At 43.1% G+C, this 21933-nt stretch overlaps 1 protein-coding gene across 1 annotated transcript; it reads left to right on the top strand.

Annotated features, from left to right (window-relative positions):
• The first annotated feature begins 1702 nt into the window (after positions 1–1702).
• Positions 1703–20092, top strand: LOC128851691 (protein ELYS-like). Its single transcript, XM_054062361.1, has 23 exons — positions 1703–1882; positions 2608–2614; positions 4292–4420; positions 5463–5716; positions 7833–8013; positions 8796–9006; positions 9907–10023; positions 10987–11071; positions 11703–11853; positions 12728–12860; positions 12948–13129; positions 13627–13688; positions 14427–14517; positions 14606–14695; positions 14848–14988; positions 15346–15441; positions 16215–16308; positions 17253–17376; positions 17493–17549; positions 18727–18873; positions 19369–19556; positions 19729–19873; positions 19967–20092. The coding sequence occupies exons 1-23, from the start codon at positions 1703–1705 to the stop codon at positions 20090–20092; spliced, it is 2991 nt and encodes a 996-aa protein (XP_053918336.1).
• Positions 20093–21933: the final 1841 nt, after the last annotated feature.

The following is a 21933-nucleotide window of genomic DNA, read 5'->3' as shown; positions in this document are numbered from 1 at the left end:
GTAGGAACACCTTCCAGAACTATTTTTTATATCTCTGCATGTGGAAGTTGTTGAAATCAGCAAACAGGTACGAAAGTTACTGGGAGTACACGCTTGCAGACATGCCAAGTGATTGTACAAGCATTGGTTCTGCAAGAAGCAAGGAACTAAAGTGAAGTTGTGAAAGAATACATAGGAGAAAGCATCCATTCCTTGGCAGTGTTGCCTTGACAGGAGTTGCCAGGCATCCCCCATTATCAGCAATGAGATGTATAGCAGCCAAGGATGATCCAGTTCTGCTCTTTTTGTTTCAATGCAAAATCTTCAGTGCCAGTAGTGAGACCACAGCTTACTGTTATGCCACATCCAGAGCATGAAATACTCAGCATGGTGGACAATTCTGTGTAAGATACAGAATGATTGGGAAAAACTTTGGAAGGCTCTAGTAAAGGCTGCTCCTTTTAAACCCACTGCATGTTTTGGTATTTGCGTTCAGTGGGAGCAGGAGCAAATGAAAAGTTAGGTAAGTGGGACAAAGTGATGGCAGACGGAGCTTTCTGTATGCCAGTAGAAGTTAAGGGAAGCTGGAAAAAAATATTTCACTTAGCTAATATTTAAATGAAAAATTCTGAATTAGAGCTATCTCAGGGAAAAGCTCTGGGCATCTCTGTGGCTAGCCCAGTGTTGAAAGGAAACTCGATGCAAAGCAAGGCAAAACCAAAATAAGATGTATTAATAGAATCATGGAATCATTAGAACCATAGAACAGTTAAGGTTGGAAGGGACTTTAAAGATCATCTAGTTCCAACCCCCCCTGCCATCGACAGGGTCACCTCCCACTAGATCAGGCTGCCAAAGGCCCCATCCAACCTGGCCTTGAACACCTCCAGGCATGGGGCATCCACAGCTTCCCTGGGCAACCTGTGCCATTGCCCCACCACTCTCATAGTGAAGAAATTCTTCCTTACTGTCTCCTTTAAATCTGCCCCTCTCCAGTTTATAGCCATTGCAACTAGCTCCTATTAAACAGGTCAGGAACTTATGTCTTATGATAACTATTGCTAAAAAAATCAGCTGTTTATCTCCACCTTGAAATTAATGTCAGGTGCCATCACTTCCATAACAAAGGGGGGCAGAGAAGAATATAAAATGCAGAAATAAACCAGCACCATAATCACTGAGGCAGTGGTGGCTCTGATAGGAGAGGGGCAATACGGGAGCAGGATGAACTGGCTTTGTGAAGAGTTGTGTTAGAGGAGAGAGAATTGTGTTCAGTCCCCAGAACTCACTGCTTCTCAAACACAGCTGGTGTTTGCTCAACCCCAAATGTTTCTAGATAGGGTAAGCAGTTAATATACTCTGTTCCTAGTGATCTAGAGAAGGTTCCTTACCTGCAGTGTCTGCTTTTGGTGGCTTGGATCTGTAAGTATCCAGAGCTCTCGCAGCAGCTCATATGTGTTCTTCTGGATGAAAGGGTACCTGTGTTGAGCATCTTCCCTTGTGAGGCCTACGGGCCACGGTCCATGAGCCCCAAGCACCCCAGAAATGATCCTTCTCAAACCTTGGCTGCTGACAAAGAGGAGATTCAGAAGCAGTCCCCTTCATGGTCTAAAATGAAGTTAATGGACGGATTGGTTAAATCGGTGGGTTTCTGTCTCCATATTGTCTAGAAAATAGGTCCTGACTGGAGCTGTGAGAGAAGTCTCTCACTCAGCAAAACGCAATGCAACCCTTCAGGATCTTCAGGGTTCAAAACCACCACGAGACAGTGGCAGTTAGAAACGTCCGTCTCGTGCCGTCTCCACTCGGCAGTGCCGGCGCTGCGCTGTCAGCTTCAGGCACCCGGTCCTGGACGTGTCGTACCCCTGCCGGGAGTGCGGGCTGCAGCCGGGAGTCGCTGAAGGTAACGGGCTGTGGTGGGAGTGTTCGGAAAAGCTGGAGCAGGTCACACGTGGACCACAGCGCTCCGGAGTGGTGAGAAACACAATCGCAACGGGGAGCGGTGAGCTGCTCAGCCCGCGATCTGACTGCCTTCGGAGCTCCCACCATTTGTTCTCTGAGCTTAGCGGGGCATGTGGTTCCCACCTTTCATTAAAGGCTGAACCATGACCTGTCGTGCCATCTTCTTCGAAGGTGGTGTGTTTTGATTTCCAACAGTCTCAACTCTGCATTTTAGGTAGGGAAGTCCTACGCTTCATGGTACTGAAGGGTACCTGGGGCTGAATCCCTTTTGGGGTGTATGGCTAAAGACGGTTGTGGCAGAGCCGTAATGGTCAGAAGCCTTTCTGGTCTCAACAAGGTTTTCCTGGTTTGGTGTGTGAAGGCTGAGAGTGGGAGGAGATAGCTCCTCCTTCACTGACTGCATCAAACACGTTGTCCTGCACTGATTTGCCTGGGGTTTGCTTTTTCAACACAGTGAAACAAATTAACTCAGACTTCTGTTGATTTCATGTCTTTTACCTAGTAAGCTGCTGGATATAATTTCAGGGCAGTAATGGTGGAGAAGCCTTTGCTGGTCGGGCATGGGTGTTTACGTGTGTGTGGGTTGGGTGAAGACTGAGTTGGGAGAGGAGAGAGTCCCCACACACTGGGCCTTGTTGTGTGTGTTGCAGATATTCGTTTTTGCAGTTCAGCGGTGGGTGCTTTTGTAAAAGTCCGTTTCAGAATTAGATATTCAAAAAGCCACGTGGGGATGGTCATGGGCAGGTTGCTGGGTGCCCTTCTTGAGCAGGGGGTGGTTGGACCAGGTGCCGTCCAGTGGCTGGAGAGAAGACCTCCCCCTTCTTTGTGTGTGGGTTACCCCATAACCCGTGGTGAGAGGAGCGAGCGTGGGTGCGGTGCCACACCAGTGTGGTTGTACTGGAAGCGAGTGGTTGACTGCTGTATTGCTCTGTCGGAAGGCTGCATTTCTGTTGTGTTTGGCGACACTTAGGACCTGTGTCTGCTCATCCAGGTACTCCAAGCAATGTGAAAAAGAGTGTAGTGTCAGGAATGGCTTTTGGGACTTTCCCTAGCTTAGCCCCGTTAGACAGGGAGCGTATCTGTGGAGGGAAAGGGCAGTTGTGTGAGAGAAGAACTGTTGGAGGTGGCTGGGTGAACTGTCTCTGGTGTCAGATTGTGGTCTGTGGTGCTTTTGTCTGGTTTTGTCATGTAAAGGGAAATGAAATCTTCCGGTCCGCATAGGATCCAGGAGCTTAGATGTTGGGGGCTGTTGGGACAGGGAGCTGAAATGCTTTCTTCTCCCCTTCTGCTGTAGATTAGTACTTCTCAGAGAGCTTCTGGAGCATCCACACAAACACTGGGAGCCTGATGATAGAATCGTGAGATGGGCTGTCTGTGTTTTGCTAGCGACTTCTTAGACTACAGCTTAGGTTTTGGTTTAAACGTAGGGGGTTTGCCTGAAAATGTCAGTGGGAGGTATTTCTGCCCCAGTGGGAAAGAAATGACCCAGTGGTACTCACTCAGTCACCTGCTAAGTCGCTCACGGTACGGATGCTCTTTCATAGAATCATAGAATCCTTGGGGCAGAAGGGACCTTAAAGATCGCCTAGTTCCAAGCCTCTTGGCCATGGGCATGGACACTGTCCACACTGCAGAGATGTGATAAGAACAGAAAACAGGAAGGAAGAGACCTGGGATAAAAAGGATGAGGATTTAACTGTAGAAAACCCCAGTGGTTTCAAGTGCTGTGTTCTGTTTACCATCATAAGGGTGTGTGGAAAGCACTTTCTAACTCATGAGCTATGAGAATCCACATTGCTTGCCATGTGGAAATATCTGCGGTGCACTTTTTCTGGAAGAAATTGAAAAGGAAGGTAGTTAAGAACTTAGGGTGTCTTAATGGTGAAAAGAAAACATGCCAGAAGTGAGCACGACCTAATTGATGCCTGGTAGCTACTCCAAGACAATTGATAACAAATACTAAATGATGAAAACCAAGGGAAAGGAGAAATGGGAACTCATACCTATTGCTGTGAAACTCTTTAAAAGATGATTTTTCTCCGATCCCACCTGATTAACCTCAATAAATAGACTTGAAGAGAAACATATTGTTTTTTCCTGATCTTTATCTTGTCAGTACCTCTGTGTCACTTGTTGTTGGTGATCTCATAGACATTAGAAATGCAAAGGATTCTCCTTTTGCTCATGCTGTGAGATCCGCAAACTGTCCTGAAAGCCATCTTAGTAAGGAAAAGAGCTACAGGCATTGCAGAGGAGATTTTTTACTAGCGTACTGATGGAACTTGTGTTCGCTCTCAATAGTGTTTTATGGCTGACATGATTCTCTTTTCCTATTTTTTTCTTTATTTAGAGGGAAGAATGCGAGACGTAAGAGCGCAGGTGACGAGCAGCCTGCTGGAGTTCCCAGAGGGGACTCTTCAGGCCCTTGGGAAAGATGAGGTCACCCAAGGTGCTGTGCTGCGCGGGAAGTTTACTGGAGGTGAGCATTTTCCATTTACCTTGGTCTTGGAATAAAGCAGTTCTTGCCTGGAGGTTACCTGAAGCACAGGGTCATAGGATCAGGTGTGTCAGGTGGCTGCTGCTAAGATGCACCAGGTTGAGAGGAGAAGGAAAAGGCTGTTTTAACCATTAAAAATGCTAGTAGTAAAGGTTAGTGAGGCGAAAGTTTGAAATGACAACAGCCTGCAGCTATCCTGGGCTACAAAAAGAATTTACTTAAAGATGTGGAGTCAGTGAGCCCTCCTCGGTTTTTCGTTATATGGAAGGCAGTTTTGTTTTGGGCCGTATTTACTTGTAGCGGCTCAAGCTCTATGCCATCATAACATCATGTACAGAAATAGTTCTCGTACAATGTTACAGAGGCAACGCCCCCTGCTTTTTCTTGTGAGTGTGAATGAAAACGGAAGGAAGAGGATAACAGAGTGAAGTGCTTGCAGCCATTTTCCCAAAGAATTGAATAGGGTGTAGATGGGTACCCAGTGAGAGTTGCTGAAAGGGGCTGAGCAGGTTAGGAGGTGGACTTGCGAGGTGATCTGAAAGTAGAGCTGTGAGCAGCACGTGCAAATATTTACTCGTGCAGTGCCCATTTGAAGATAATTTCCTGTTGAAGTGCAGATCCCTACCCAGAGCAGACATGTGTCAAGCAAACTTAATAAACTAGAATTAATTGGTTATATTTGAAGTATGCTTTAAGATTTGTCTTCCTGTACCTCTTGAGATGATTTCTAGCAAAACCAAGCCAAATTTGGAGGAAAGACTATGGATCAATGTATTGTAACCTTTATCCCAGACAATCTAAAGTCTTCAGTGCAGGAATGACAAGTACAAATGCAAAACACTAAGGCTGTCCATTGGGGATTTGAGTGAGTGATTTGAAATAATTCACCTGAATTAGGCAAGTCCCGTCTTCCTCTCCTTAGGGACCTTTTCTTGAAGGAAAGGAGCAGGGACTGTGTTTTTTTCACTTGTTTTCTGTCTTATGCTTGGAAACTTGCTTCAGTCAGCTTTCTTTCCTCTTCCAGCAATAGGTGACCTAGCATGGCTGGCACGTGGTCCTCACCTCGAGATAGTGAGCTCGGTGACAGGCCAGAGATTCTCTGAAAACCATTTCAGAGGAGGGCACGAACAGCCTCCCACTATTCGAGTGGTGAAGGAGTTTTCATGGGAGAAAAGAGCTGGACTGCTGATTGCCTTGGAAGAAGGAGAGGGAAGTGTTCTCTGCCTGTACGACCTGGAAACAGCAGAAGTGGTTAAAGCAGTTTTTCTTCCCTCAAGGGTACGTACTTTTTGATGAGAGGAACGAAGCTTTTATGCTGTTACGTGGTGCATAACCCAGTCTCAGGAAAAGCTTAGGAGCATCTCTTTGTAGGTGTGTTTTTTTCTGTATTACCTTAGCGTGTTATCACTTGAGAGTATCCAGTCGACTGAGCCTCCATGTAAAATCTCGGGCTTATTGGTACCATTCTCTTTAGAATTTTCTGCTAGTAAAATGAGTTTTCTGGGTTTATTGTAGAGCATATAGTTACCTACTTCTCTGCTTCCACAAAAAGGCCTTGAAAAATATCTTTTTTTTCAGCCGGAGTGAAAAAGCAAGAAAGCCTGTTCTTTGAAGTGTCTGTAAGATACATTCCCCACATGCTTAATTTCTGTCAGAAATGCTGTCTTTAAAAGATCTCAGAGTCCCCTGGTTCTGCCTAAAATTGGCTTAGACACATTGGCATCGATCTCAGGCTAGCAAGCAGGTGCCTTCAGAGCAGACGACGTTTTTGTGTGGACTCTGGATAGGAAGAAAGAGCTGTTAGTGACTTCTCTGAGAGGTTGTTGTCCAGATTGCCTTTCAAGCCGCAGCTCTTGAATCTCTGCTGTGTGTGCCTTGTGCTTTGTGTAGATGGGGTTCATTGGTGTAATGTTCCTATTTTTTTTCTCTCTTCTGTAACCCGTAACCTCAAAGGATTTGATGTCCCTTTACCTTAATTGTAAACAGGAATCAGCGTAAGGGGGCTAGAAGATCAAGATGCTCTGGATTTTTATCATCTTAGAAACTGCAAGTGAGAATGCTTATTAATCCCTCAGTTTTTCCACAAGGCGATAGGGTGGGGACTTGCTAGCACACGGGTGGAGTTTGTTTGTATGTTTGTAAGGCTGCAGTGTTCATGGTGAATAGTGAGGGTTTGTATGTGGTCAGTTCTAAAGACAGGAGTGGAGTTGGTGCTGCACTGTGTTAGTTTCCCTACCACCTTGATCAGTCTTAGAGTTTTATCTGGAAAGGCAAGCTGCTGCTGCCATATAGAGTATAATCAAGAAGTAAATTCTGTTTGAATGAAAAATGCCATAACGTTGTTAGATTGATTTTGTCATTACTAATCTCAAGGCTTTAAAAAGCACCCTTAGTTTTATGAATGATTTTCTGTGTGGGTATATCTTCTGTGAGCAAGGAAGTTGTGCATTTTGTACAAAGGCTGAGGACAGCCCATGTTTCTTCATTGTGGAGCTTTAATGCTGGAGTCTCCATGTGCTCGTATCACTGCTATAGCAGCCAGTCTTGTCCTGGGTGCGTTGCACGATGTGCCAAGGGCTTTGTCTTCACCTTGTCGTAAAGTTGCATGCAGACTGCTTGGCATGTTAAAGAGGAGTGTGCCCTTCTTCCTTAGCCGGAGTCAGCTTTTTACCTAACGAGCTGCTGTTCTTGTTGCCGTTGTAGTAGCTTGGCTTTTAAAAGCTTTGTTAACACTCCTAAAAGTGCTAGTGTGCATTTAAACCTTCTTTTCCCATTAGCTGCTTGCTACTTTTAGTCTAAATGAGGACCAGTGTAAATTTTCCTAAGCTCGTATCTCCTTTAAACACTTTCCCAAAACGTTCCATTCCCGTGGCCATAGTGCGTCTACCACTACCATGCAACTTGGCCACTGCCTCATCTGGCTTACAGCCACGATTTCCCATCATACCTGTTTGGCAAAGAAGGCACAGCCTGCATCACAGTGCTGGTGGGCTGTGAGCAGCGGGAGAACAAGATGTAGGAATGCCTTTCTTTCTTACTCCAATAAGGATCCTTGCACATAACTGATTTTCTCTGTTTTCTTAGAGCTAATTACCTAAGCAGGAAGGGAAACTGGTGAGCTGTGATAACAGAATGCGCGATCTAAGCTGATGTTAATTCAGGAGGAAATCTAGTAGGAAATTCTAGTAGGAAATCTAGTAAATGAAAGCAGCAACAGATTTTTTGGAGAGTTATTTTTCTTTGTTCATCTAATGGGAAATAATGCTTTGTCTTTAAGTCTCACGATCCTGTGTTTACTTTCTTGTTTCTGATGTGTTAATTCTGACTTCACTTTTGAATAATTTCTGTGTAGCTGCTCAAACACCTTAAATATTAGCTTGTGGTTTCCCTGTAGGTGATTGCTGTGGAACCCATTATTAATCACGGAGGACCCAGTGAGAGCATTCAACACCTACATCAGAGCCTGCAATGCCTCTTTGGCATTGCCGCGGTGGCTACAGACGTCGGTCATCTGTTTCTGGTTGACCTTTGTTTGGACAGTATGTCTTGCAGTCTGAGTGAAGTAGAAGTATTGGGTAAGCGTGCAGTTTTTAAACTTGACTTTGGCAGCAGGGAAATGTGTGTCTTGTAGATAAACAATACGCATCCCTCTTTGAAGACAGCAGTGTGCAGGTATTGGTGACTGCTGATGACAGAGGGCAGTTTGACACCATACAGTTCTGCCCTGATCTAAAAAGGGAGTGGCTTAATCCTAAGGTTAAAAATGCCCCCCTCTTTCCAGTGAGGGGTAGGAATTTTACCATCTGAGTCAGTGCAGCTGCCTGGTGGGAAGTTGTGTCAGAGGTGCCCTGTTCCTCAGGAACGTTCTTCTGCTTCCGTTAATTGACTCAGGGCAAAGTCTAGGCTTGTTTTCTAAAAGAAATTGGACTTACCCAGAATCATGCATTTAGAGGCATGGAAGCTCTAATTTTGTCTATTCAGATTTCAACCCTCCTAGACTATCACAAAAGTAGCTTCAGGAGTTGATGTCGCTTTAAGCAGCTTCCTCACGAGACCCAAGCTGGCGATTTACAGAGTCCAAGGAGAAGCTGTCTATCTTTAAGGTCTCAACGAACACAAACCATTCTAGGAAGGTTACACTTTTACCTGATGTTGAAAGACGAGTGAGAATACCAGTCTGATCAGGGAGTTCGTTTGTTCTTTGAATGCCTACAAAATGGAAACAGCAAAAAAAAAGTCTTGCTTAAAAGGGTATTTTTCCTGGGACGGTGGAATGAGATTATAGGTGTTGCCACATCAGTGTTTAAAATGCAACCTAAATTGCATAACACGTTCATGTCTGGTTTTGTGTGCGTAGATCTCAGATTTGTCACTACTACATTTGCTGATGAAGTTCCACCAAGACGAGAAACTGCCACCAGAGAAGGGAGACATCTCTGCTTTCGATTGCCAAGCCCGTCAGGAACACCAATATCGACGCTGGCCTACATCAGCAGAAGCAATCAGCTGGTTGTGGGGTTTTCACATGGCTGCCTCTCACTGTGGAATATGAAAACGTTGAAGAGGGAGTAAGTAGGCTGAAGTGTGTTAACAGTGTGTTTTTGTTGATAATATTCTTTAAAGTGTCTGGGATGAAACTAATGGGACGGGGAAAGTCAATAGCTGATCTGTGCCCGGAAATAAATTCTTTCCTGCACTTCTGCCTTGACCGAAACAGGAGATTGACCCACTCCAAGGCAAAGATGCACGTGCATGAAATTTGCCTGGAACACTGGGAGATGGGAGTAAGGGACGTGTAAAGCTCTAAGCAGAAGGAAAATGAGAGGTGATTTTAAATCTGCCGAAGAGCAATCTCACTTGAAGTATTTGACCAAATTCAGACAGGGGTTCGCTCCCACAAATCTGCAGTGTTTCACCGGAAGCTATTGGATGGCTAAATAGAGAGTGAAGGAATAATTAGGTGGCAAGAATAGGTTGTGAAGGTGCCAGTAAGGTTCAGAAGTCTGGAAGAAAAATGCTTCACATAGTTCAAGTAAAGAAAGAAGAAGGTACTTCTCTTTGGTGCTCCCTCTTTCTTTACTTGAACTATGTAAAGCATTTTAAATGTGTTCAGGAAGCATGCTGCCTTCTCAGTTCAATGTGAAAGTAGGCTACAACAGCAGGAACGTTCTTTTGCCTGGCAGCTGAAGCAATCATGTATGTTCCTCCTCATCAGCCAGAGGAGGACACAAGTCCAGATTATATCATTTCATGGGCAGTAGTTTTGTTGTTCCTTGACTGCTGCATAAAGCAGAGTGTCTCCCTTGACTCGCTTCTTTGAGATGGAAGTATGACCTTCTGCACTTTGAGGATAAGCACGTCGGGTGCTCTTTCTCAGAATGATGCTTCTAGCCTCCTACAAACTGCTACGGGCCAGTACACTCACCTTTTTTCTTCTTTTTTCCCTCCCTCTTTTCTTAAACCTGTAGACAACACTGTCGACTTGGAGGAAGGAGGATTCCTATCTATGCTGTTACTTTTCAAGAGCCGGAGAATGATCCTAGCAATTGTTGCTACTTGTGGGCTGTTAAGTCTACCCAAGAAAGGTGAATTTCAAAGTGCAATAAGCCACTGACATTTTTTTTCAGTACATTTATTCACATTCAGTTGATACATGTATCTTTGTTTTGTTTATTTAGCTCTGCAGGAGATTCAGCTGCAGAAGGTGTTAAGCTTATAATGCGATTTTGTGTCAGGATTTTACAGAAGCGAGGAGGGACCTACTAGTTCCTACCTTCTGAAGAAGGCAAAACAACACTAGGCTATAATTTTGCGCTTGCATTTGGAAAAGATTTCCTTTGTTTCTTGAGGACTGCTTCGTGGTTGGTTTGATTTTCCCACGGCAGTTTTAAAACAGCATTACTAGTAGTTGAGGCTGCTGATGTGGGACACTAAAGGTGTCCATAGAACAGCTGCCCCTAGTGGAAGGAGGCGAGCGTGTAGCTGATTCCCCTGTGCAAGCTTCAGTTGTCTTTGGAGCCTTCAGGAGCCTTTTCAGCTCACCTGGCTGAGAGCCATCACTGCTCAGTAGAAAAGTCAACATTTTCTGATGGGCTAATGAATCAAATCAGCATGTGGAAGGATCCAGTGTAGGCAAGAGGGACTGGAACTTTGGTGACAAGGGCAGGGGAGAAAGACCTCTCTCTCTCTGTGTCAGCAAGCTATTTAAGCAGCTCGGCTGGTCCTAGAGTGGAATCTTCTGAGCTATGACTTAAAGCCATTTTGATTAAGTACTCTTCACTGTGAAGAACTATTTCTGACAATTTTTAGCCTGTCCAACACAGGAGAGCTTTGTAATGGTATGGTTAGCATTTGCCCCTGAAGCTGTTAGTGTCAAATTTCCTCCTCTATGGTTTAGCATCTAAAGGTGACCAGGCATCCTGTTTTGGGAAGTGGTGTTTTTCTGGTCAGGAAGAGCGTACTTTTAAGAACACTTCAGTCTAATACAATTATAAGGAGGACTGTAAAGCAGCGTTGTAATCACATTTCATCATTTATACCTCTTTCAGCAAAGGCGATGTTTTGAGTCTACACCTGTTGCAGTTAACATTTGGTGATCGAAAACGTTTGGCATCCGGACAAGTCATGTATGAGGTAAGGGGAGCGCGCGTGTGAGAAGGGGAAAACTCTTAAGTTTCTCTAAGTGAGTACCAGTGAAGTTGTCAGGGGATAATGTTTACCATCAAAAGCCAGAGCAGCCTTAAAAAACCAAAAATCCTTTGCTGAGCCTTCCTGGGCATGGTCTTTGTGCATCCTTTTTGAAAACAAGTCGTACAGTTTTATACTGCCGCACTGTGTGTTCCAACTGGATGCATCTGCAAAGAGCCTGTGTACCTTAAATTCCTGAAGAGGAAGCAGCTTTTACAAGAAAAATGATTCTGGATTTGAAGACCGAATTAATGGCATGTGGGAAAAAAAGACAGGGCTTTGAAGGGTTTTAACCAAACTGCAGTTTAACCAAACTGCAGACTTGAAGAAGTTTCTGTCTCTTTCCCCTTCCTAAAATGGGGTCATATAAAGGTATCCCTTTACTCTTATCTGATCTTTGGGATTATGTTCTTGGATTTCTGTGAGCTCTGTCTATTTGCCATCAGAACTAAGTGCATGGGAAGTGTATACAATACAATATGCATCTTATATTAGATAGACACATTCTTTCCTATTGAGGTCAAACGTGTGTTTTTATCTCAAAATGACCTTTTCTCTTGTCTTTTCTTTTCCCCAGGGTTTGAAACACTGTACAGAAAGGTTCAGTTTAGATCTGGCGAGTGGAAATCTTCCCTGGGGAAGGCAAAATAGCAATATTGAATTACTTAGATGTCAGACCATCGAAGACTTCTATGACGATGTTGACAAAGAGGATAACGGTAACGAAGGTTTGTTCTGATGTCCGTGTCATCTAAGTAATGAATGCTGGTCTGTACCCACAGTCTACAAGTCTTAAATATCTGTATAGACTGGCTTCTTGTGTTTATCTAAAAAAAAAATAATAAAAAATATAGGGTGCTTAAATTAGGTGGGACTTCATTCAGGAAAATAAAAGGGGTTATTCTATGCTTGCTGACATGCTATAGCAATGTACGGCGGGGTCATCGGTTGTTTTCTTCCTTCAGCTGTCTTCTTTGACCAATAAGCCCGTTTTCTCCATTGTTCGGCAATGTTACCTGTATCTTTCACTCCCGGTTCCAACCTCTATCTGCATCCACATCCAGCTGGCGGCTGGTCACAAGCGGTGTTCCCCAGGGCTCAGTACCAGGGCTGGTTCAGTTTAATATCTGTAACAATGATATGGATGCGGGGATTGGATGCACCTTCAGTCAGTTTGCAGGTGGCACTAAGTTGGGCGGGATTGTTGATCTGCTGGATCTGTTCAAATCTTTACTGTAATTACTTGTTTGTTGAATTGGGGGGGTTTTATGCTGATTTTGAGTGATAACATCGTTGTTTCATTCTGAATCTGCTGAAAAGGAGCCATTCTTAAAAGATGTAACTGAGTCCAATCCGGCAATTAATAACGCCAGCTGAGTGATACAAGTGTATCCAATAATTATTTGTATGTTCTTTCTGAAAGAAGCCAGGTCTGTGCTCCTAGCATATGGGGTTTTTTTTCCTGAACTCTTCGTCTAGCTAAAGGTCTTGGTCTACTCTTCGTGTATGGAAAACTTAATTTGAGACTAGTTGTGTGCTTGATTTGGCATGGAATTTGTTGTATTTTCTACTAGTAAAGAGACAATGTCTTGTCTTTTGCAGTAACATCTCCTTACACCAGCATCTCAATCTTCTGTTGGCAAGTGAACACACACGGTCAGGAAAAAACAGCTGCTTATTTGGGCGTGTTTGACATCAATCGCTGGTACGATGCTGAAATGCCGGATTCAATAAGGTAGAGTTTTATTAAGCTGTTTTCACTGTCCTTACAAATAATTCATATAACTGCTGGCTTTTAGCTTATGTGCTTGTTTTCTTTAAGGCCAGAAAAATTCCTTCTTGATTGCCCTTATTTTGCCTTGTGGACATTGGAGAAGGTAACAAGCACAGTTTCTCCAGAACCCATTTTGGATGTTCTGGTCCACGGGACGAGTCTAACCTGGGGAGCGCCTCCTTCGTACCTACCACCCGACCAGATTCTAAATGCGAGCGGCTATAATTTTGGTATGTATTTCACTGCTTTTAATAGTGAGAAGATTAAATTGAGCTCAGATGCCATTTTTTGGTTCTCTCACTCAATGTTCTCACTCAAAACGCAAACCAAACCAGAACATCCGAAGCCCCACAAACCCAGCCTTGATGATGTGGTACTACCGAGACGTTTAACATTGTGAATCGTATCTGGTGTATCTGTGATTCTGTGATTCTGTGGTGGTGCACTGTGTTTTGGGTTTTGGTGCTTTTGTAATGTAGCCTGTGAAGCGGTGATGGTCATAAAATGACTTTGAACTGAAGCTCAAAGCGCAGCACCTCGGTAGCACTAGAGATAAGATTTCTGTGCACAGCAGGTTTTTTTTTTTAAAACAAACTTGTAAGTGATCTGATGAAGACAATGGGTAGTCAGTTCTATCTTTCCAGTTACTGCTGTTTGAAAAATGTAAAATAATCATGACATAACTCCGAGAGTCTGGAAAGTTGTCCAACGCTCATTGTTTCTGCAGATGGAGTGTGCTTGCTGAGCTCTGGAGTCGTCCATGTGACTTGCACCGGTCTCCAGGTGGAGGTGAGCTTTTCCTGTCTCCTTCTTGAGAATGCTTAAAGAGGTGTCCCTTGGCTCAGTTTCTTCTGTTGCACTGCTTTTGGTGTCCGAGAACATTTTCTGCTCATTTTCTGCTCATCTCCACTCATAATTGTGATGGTATCCTGCCAGTTTTGTGCAAATAGTAATGTTTTAGGCCCACTGTGGAGACTGTAAAGCTGTCATTGTCTCCAGCGGAAGTCTGGTCAGGGACTGACTGTCTAGGAGGAAATAGAGCAGTGCTGGAGGAGCAAGAGCAGAACTCTTGAGGAAGTCGAGGTAAGCTGCTACACCTTCATTACCCATCTGTTGGACTACCTGCGCAGTCATGAGGTAGGGCTTGGATCCCTGATTAACTTGAAAAAGGAGGGCAGAATGGAGAAAAAGAAAAATGATGGAAATGTTTGAGAAGACAGGGATTTCAGATTTGTGGAAGTGTGTTAGGGCAAATAACAGTTCTGCCCGGTGTGGTAGCTAAAAATAAATTCCTTGGCAAGTTGGCCTAGTCCCCACGCTGTTTATTTTGCAAGCCTGATGCAGACTCTTAAGATTCCAAACAGACGTTTGGTATCAGCTCCATCTCGGGAATAACTTGGGAAATGAAGACTTGCTTTAGTTTCTCTTTGCTGAATTGGGATGATATCGTTCAGAGATTTGTAGTGTTGATGGCTCAGATGTTGAAAGTATGGAATGTTCTCATTTCATTTTGTCTGTTCTGCTTAGGAGGAGCAGTTAGAGGCAATATTGTCTGCGGCTGTCCAAACGGGTTCTTTAGAACTCCTGACTGGATGCATTAAACATTGGACATCTGAAAGTAAGACTAGTAAGGCTGCTTTTCGGGTTTGTCTTTTTTCAGTTTGAAACTGTTGATTCATTTCTTTTTTTGTTCTCTTCTTTTAAAGAGCAGCCGAATTCTGCAGCAAAGTTACAGTTTATCCGTGACTGTGCTTGGAAGAAAGTGGTCTACACCAAAGATGAATTTGACCACATATGTGAGTACTAGTGTAGTCATTCTGCAAATGCAAAATCATTCTTTCTGTCTGAGCTTATTCAGTAACCTGTTGGTATGTGGTATTGCTCGCGTGTACCTTGAAACTCTGAAATTGCTCTGTTGGGTGATGATTTAATATCTCTTCTTGAAAAGGTGTTCCACTGTTTGATGGCTCAAGCCGCTTCCTTGATCCAGAAAAGCGACAGTCTCTTCAGCACTGCCAGTATCTCTTGGACAACCTTAGCAGAGTCTTAAGCTGTTTTCAAAGAGAACCACAAGAACTTACTGATAAAGGTCTGTCTGTTAGCATTACTAAGTCTTTGGTATGTTTTAGTAAGATTAGGAATCACGCTGGGGTTATAATTGTGGAAACATGAGCTTTGGTTGTTGTTGCTGGTTGGAAGACAGCCTTAGCTAGGACAAGGGGCTTAAACCTGAGAAGTTGTAACAACCACTTAATAGTCATTGTGGTCAGGGGCGGGGGGGGGCGCGTTTCTTCAAATTGGAAAGTGATAGAGGGTGAAAAAGGCAAAGATGGAAAGTTCTACCATGTTGCTTTTATACTTTCTATTTAGCATGATGAAAGGAGTTTTGTAAAAATGAACGGAATTGCCTAAGAAAAATCATCTTATGCCTTTTTTTTTTTTTCAGACGTGAGAAATCAACAGGTGCTGGCTAACAACTTTTCTATGTATGCGCGAATGGTCCTCTGGTTCTGTCAATCTGGTCTCCTTCCAGAGGGTTCAGGTGAGCATGAACCATAATGCCTTGGTAACAAGGAGACTATCCAGCAAGGGATGCCTCTGAACACATTCTTGGCCGTGATCGTGTAAATGTTTTGTCAATGACAAGTCGTGCTGGTTCAGGGAGCCACACGTATGCTGAAGTTCTCTTGGTGAGACTGAGTTTTTACCAGCTTTTCAAATGCAGTGTAGAATGATGGAAGGAGTTTCTTGCCTGAATGTTTCTTAGAATTAGCAGTAAGCCTCTGACTTCAAGGAGTTGCTTATGTCCACAGCTTCAAATCCTTGGGATTTTAAAGAAATGACTCTTAAACAACAAAGACTGGGCATTGTTTGTTACAGTCACAGCATGACCTGCGTGTTTGGAATTTTTTATGTATTGCTCGAGGAAAAAGCACACCCTGGAAACACTTGTTTATTTGGATGGAATATAAATCCTATTGTCAGCCTCAATTGTCTTACACATGTTCACATGAGACAGTTAGAAAAACATTCCATTTGAGAATTGGGATTTTTTGCTAGTGAGCGAACTTCAGCTTACGCTTCATGTTTTGAATGCTACACTGAGTGTAAACTTGAAACGGTACTTGAGACAATACGGAATTGAGTCTTGTGTCTCGCATCTCTGGTAGCAAAGGCAGAAACAGGACTGGCTTCTTTCAGAGTTGGAGGCTTCTTGTGCTTAGCTTGTATGATCTTTCATCTTTTTTAGTCAGCATTTTTAGCTTAAAAATGTGATATTTCCTCTTTAACTTGCTTTTACTTTATTGCCTGCAGACGGGACGATGCATTTGTCTACCCCTTCCTACCACTATCCTCTGCTCCAGACCCACTATACCGGTGAGCGGCAGCGACTGCAGCATTTGTCAAGGTAAGCCTACAGCTCTGGCACACTTCCACTGCAGATCCAGAAGTGGAAGTGAATGGCTTTTATGTCAAAACTTGTACTTGCTGTGCTTAATGCATTTGCCGGCGATACTCTTGACGTGGGTGATGCTTGGCTGGTGTCGAACACCGAGGTTACTTTCCTGTTGAACTGTTCACATCTACCTCTGCTTAGTGCCATTTTTTGGGCATCATCGTTGTTTCATAGTGTACTTCATTGGTTGGCTGGTCTGCATAACTCGTTACCCCGAGAAAGATCCTGTGATTAGGACAGGATCATTCATCTCCAGTTCAGCAAAGCACGGTGTTCACAGAACAACCGTGTTGGACATGGAAAAAGGCATGTTAAAATAAGAAATCCTCTCTTTTATTGACTAGTGGTAGATGGCAATAGTTGCTTTGGCCTAAATGCCCTCCTCACAAGTCCATGTCTGTACTTTAGTAAGACAGTCAGAGTTACACGTGGCCGGCACCCCTAGCACTCTCCTGGCTAGTGGGTAGAAGTTACTTCCTAATGTAAACCCTCTTTCCTGGAGTAGCTTACTAGCACATAGCTGATATATGCCTTGGGTTAGATGACAATAGGTTTTCCTCTGGAAATCGTACAGTAAACTCTATAAAGACCTAAGGAAGCTTAGGCTCTGGCACTGTGAAGAAAATGCAGCCAGATGAGTTTTGGTGGAAGCCGCAGGGTATTAGAGATTGACTTGAAAGTTCGTCTTACTGAGCTTACTTCTCGAGTAGCTTAGATACAGGCTGGTGTGTTCCTTTCATGCGCATTTCAAGTCATAATCCTGTCTTTGTATGTTTGGTACTTTCTTTGAGTCGTGGGAGCTTTCTGGTTTTGTTTGGACTGGAGGAAATCTGTTGCACTGAGGGGCTGGAGTTAGTGTTTTCTTCTGTCCAAATCCTTGCTACCTTTTGTTCCAGAGGAAAATGTAATTCTGACTGCCTCATGATCGATGGCATAGTTTCCTACGTAGGAGACCAACTTGAGAAATTGTGGAAGAAAGAGAAAGGAGGGACAGGGAAATATCCCCCTCCCAGTTTACATGTGAGTGCCATGTTCACTGAAAACACCACCATCCCCGTCCCCACCCAACCCCACCCAAAAGCCAACCATTTAGGAACGACTGGTGTGCTTACAAAACTTTTAATTTTTCCTTTCAGGCACTGCTGGATCTTTATTTATTGGAAAGCATAGAAGAACCCTACAAACACGCGATTGTATCCTTTCTGGTTATTTTAAATGCACCTCCAGTATATGCACACAAATGTTCTTAAATGTTTGTCACCTATGTGCTTAAGAAGGGATTTTAATTTACTCTTCAAACACAATGCTATGAAATGAAAACATTTAGCTTAGAATTCAGTCATAGACAGAAGCTTTGTTTTATTTTTTGTGCTGTGGATTTCTTATGATTTTTTTTTTCAGTGTTTTGCTGCCAGGTCTTTTCTCCTATGAGAGAATGGGTTTACTGAGAAATGTGAAAGGCAAAAAGCCCCATCAGTTTTTTTCTCAAAATTTACACACAGCTTTTAATTTTTAGAGCACCCGTACCTGTAGCAAATGGCTTCTCACTAGAATGACGCACTGAAACCTGCTGCTTCCGAGCAGAAGGGTTTCTAACAGTGGCTTAGAGTAGATGAGTTTTGCTGAAATCATCTCTTTTCCAGCACAGCCAGCAGTGCTGGCTTTTGTTCTGTTGAAAGTGCAGGCACACAGAATAATAAAAAGAGAGAAGAGGGAAGTCATTGGACAGACACTTAATTTTTGAGCTTCTGAAATAGCCAGAATTGCTCTTCTGGTTTGTTACCTGACCCAGGAGGGGAGCCTAGAGAGAAGGGGCTTTGAAAACAGTGGTAGCCCAGATCTATCTTAGAACATGTCCCTAAAAACAGGGGGTCCGGAAGTGGCATTCCCAGTGGTGGATCTGCATGCTGGTTTAGATCCAGTTTTAATCATTCAGAGCAAAGTTGTATTGTGAGGACCCCATCAATTACATTGTTTTACATCCTCTGGAAACGAGGAAGAAAACCGAGGGCAGAATTTGTTTGCTTTAGTAATTAAGCACTGGCTGTTCTGAATGTCTGGCAGGTAGCTCCGCTGACGGTAGAGGGAGCCTGAGTTTATAACAGAAGTATTTAAATATCTAAAGCTAAAGTTTTTGGATGCCTTACAAATATCAAAGTATCTTTCTTTCTGGTTACTTCCTCAGAATAGAGTTTTGTGCTTAGGACCTGGCTGTCTCCAGGTTAAAATAGCTTAAAATGGCAAGACGAAGACGTTAGTGTTTTCTGATTCCTACCGCTTCTATATTATTTCATTATTTTTTTCTAAATGTAATGAGATAATTTGTTGGTCTTGCAGATTTGTTAGCCTTAATTCTATATTTAATATCAGACCATTTACTTACTGCTGGATGTCTTTCAGCGCTTTCCAAAGCAAATTGAAAATATAGTCCAGTCCTTCGCCACCACCTTCTCTCTCCCTCAGGGCCTTGTAGCACTGATTAAAGGATTTTGGCTTCTCGATCACCATGATTATGAAGTAAGTATGTCACTGTTCCGTTGGACGTACCTTACCGTGCAAGGCTGTCCCCTATAAAATCATTTCCAGTAATTGCTGCTTAGCCGATAACAGGTACTGAAGCACAATAGGCTTTTTTCATAGTCCTGCTGCGACAACTGCAGCAGTTAGTTATGATTTAAGATTCTGTTTTAATTACTTGCACAGGTAATTGATAAAACTTTTTATTTGTAATGCACTTATGAAAAGTGCCATTTGAATACAGAGATTCCATTAACCTAGGAAAGAGTGAATTACTCCTTTTAAAACACTCCCTTTGTTCTGTATGGCCAACTGAATAGGTTTTCTGCAAATACCTAAGGGATCTTCTTTACATGTCCTGTATCAGCTATGTCATTAGTAACTCATGTAAGCTTTTTCAACAGACATTCGCCCTTATTTTAAGAAACTTTTGAATATTTGTGTTGCGAGAGTCTATGTATTTATCTTAAGAAGCCCCGTCTTCAACTTTTACAGAAATCACTGGCCCACCTCTGCCATCAAGAAACAACGCAGGTAGCACCGTGGCTGCAGCTGCGAATTATTCAGTCACTCGCTTGCCAAGGACAGCATAGGCAAGCCCTCCAATACGTACCGTGTATGAAGCCATCACTGTCAACATGTAGCAAAGTGCGGCTTTACCTCGGTGTGTTGTTGTCTAATAGGTAAGGAAATATATCCCACCGTTATGACATTCAAATATTGCAAAAAGTGGAGAACAAATAATTTAACTCACAATCCCCTAAATTTCCTTTAAACTTGGAACACAACAGTTTTGGGGCATCTCTTTGGTTACACTATTACTATACCTTTACCTATCAAAAAAATGAATTACAGGTGCATGGTGGAGGCCTGGGCTCTTTTGCAGCAACACGTCACAGACTCAAACAGAGCAGAGCTCTTGGAACACGTGTACAAAAGCTGCCATGAGATGGGACTGGTGGAAGAATTACTGCAGCTTCCTTTCACCAACACTGAACTAGTAAGTGTGGACAGAAAAAAATCTTCCTCATCTCTTTGAAAAAAGAAGAGGCAGAATCACAACTGGGTTTTTGAAATGTCTTATTTCTCATAGGAGTGCTTGAAGTCCTTTTTAAGGACCAGGGCTTGTATTGCAAGCAACAAAGTTCTTCCAGTCAGCACACGAAAGAGTGCGTATTATTGGCCAGGAAGTCCTGCAGAATCAATCAAGGAAGGTTAACCTCAAGGCAAGTGTAAAAGTTGTCCAGTGCGCAATGGTTCTGTTAGGTGTTACTAACCGGTTTGGATAGTCCTCAGTAAAGATCATGCTTTGGTTTTATACCATTCTTGGAACTATTAGGAATAAGTTTCTACACTTCCAGTTACAGCCGAGCCTCCAAGTTTAGCAATAACCTTCCCCACGCCAAAGCTGCTCTGTGAAGTTATAATTTGTTAGAGACCATTGTTGACTCCTGCTCGAAGTAATTTGTTTCCATCTGAGGAATAGACAGATAGTTTTTCTATCAGCCAATCTTATCATTCAGTTACTCAGATACATAGGTTAGGCAGGATTTAGATTAGTCTATCCGTGGAACGAAGAGTATGTTGTGTGTCATCGCTAGGACCTTGCACGCAACTCTGTTTTCTAGCTGAGAGCAGTCAGGATGCCAGTCCACGGGTAAAATTTGCATGGTGGGTGGTTTGGGTTTTTTTAATTTCCTCAAGGTGTAGTGTGCTCTGCAATTCCATAACTTTCATTTCACCACTTTTATGATGGAAATCTGTATCTATCTTCCGAAAATAGTCAGATTAAATTTGGTGTTACGTGAACCTTTGTTATGGATCTGTGAAGCATTTGTGGTTTTCCGGAACCATAGATTTCCAGTGAATCAAACTTGTAAGGTGGTTTTGGAAGTTTTAGGTCCTGCATTTGAAAACTTTCATCCAGCCAGGTGTGTGTGGGCAGGTTTTTTTTTGCTTGAGTTAATAATCACATCATTTTGTCTAACGCCATTTGCAGTTCTCTGTATATTCAGACATCTTAGGCATTCCTGTTTCAGGAAAAAACAAGGGAAAGCCTGCTATCTTGCAAGGCATTTGAAAGCTGCAGGTGATAACAGGTGTATCAGAATAAGGTCCTGCAGAGCGCCAGACTTGTTTTAACTTAGAGCTGTAGGTACTGTTATTGTTCCAGTCTTGCTTTGATTGTGCTAAAAGCACGAGGTGAAAGTGGGGTGAGCTGAGGGGCAGATCTGGAGAGTGAGCTTATTCGCGAACTAGAAATAGCACAGCTAGTTCTGTGCAATGAACTTCTTGTAATTAGTTTTTGCTTCATGCTTTTCATTCATCAGAACGATGGTGATCCTCAGACTAGGAGAGGGAAGAGCTCCACAAAATTCTGCATTAGACCGCTGTGGCAAACTCCGCCCTCATATCCAAAGAAAGCTGTCGGTGGCGAAATTCAAGCCATATGAATTCCTTACGTCTTCCTTTAAACAAGGTAATGCTTAGGGGGTGGAATGTAATGGAAAACTGGCCATCACTTTGATGACACAAGGCTGATATTTTTTTCTCCCCTCTTCCTCTACAGTCTCAACACCAAAGCTGCAACCAACCAGAGTAAAAGCAGCCAAAGTAATTCCACATACCAGAGCAACTGCTATATATAATATATTGTCTGCATCGGAGACACACGTATAGGAAGGAAAAAGAAAACTGGTTTATCACAGTATGATAGGTAAGCAGCCTTTCAGCAAAGGTTAGTCTTGAGCTACATGTTTAGAGAAAGAAAAATCCATTTGAACTGTGTTAGTGTTTTGAGGGAAGGGGCAGCAGGATAAAGCTCTGTTTGGCTTTTTGGCACGTACAATACGTAACATTTAAGAATCAATACATCATATAATCTTATTCGTGCAAATAGATGTATTTACATTATGGTAAATATATTTACAGAATTTAAGACAGATGAAACTAAAACTATGATTTCCATCAAGCTACTTGCCGTACAGATTCTTTTGCAGACTTGATTGTCTGACCCAAATAGGAACCCTTTGACTACTTCACAGCCCAGTTCTTCTGCCT

The sequence above is a fragment of the Cuculus canorus genome, chromosome 3 (genome assembly GCF_017976375.1).
Source record: "Cuculus canorus isolate bCucCan1 chromosome 3, bCucCan1.pri, whole genome shotgun sequence".
Lineage (NCBI taxonomy): Eukaryota > Metazoa > Chordata > Aves > Cuculiformes > Cuculidae > Cuculus > Cuculus canorus.
Note: the sequence above shows the minus strand (reverse complement) of the source record. Positions and strands in the feature narration are given on the sequence as shown.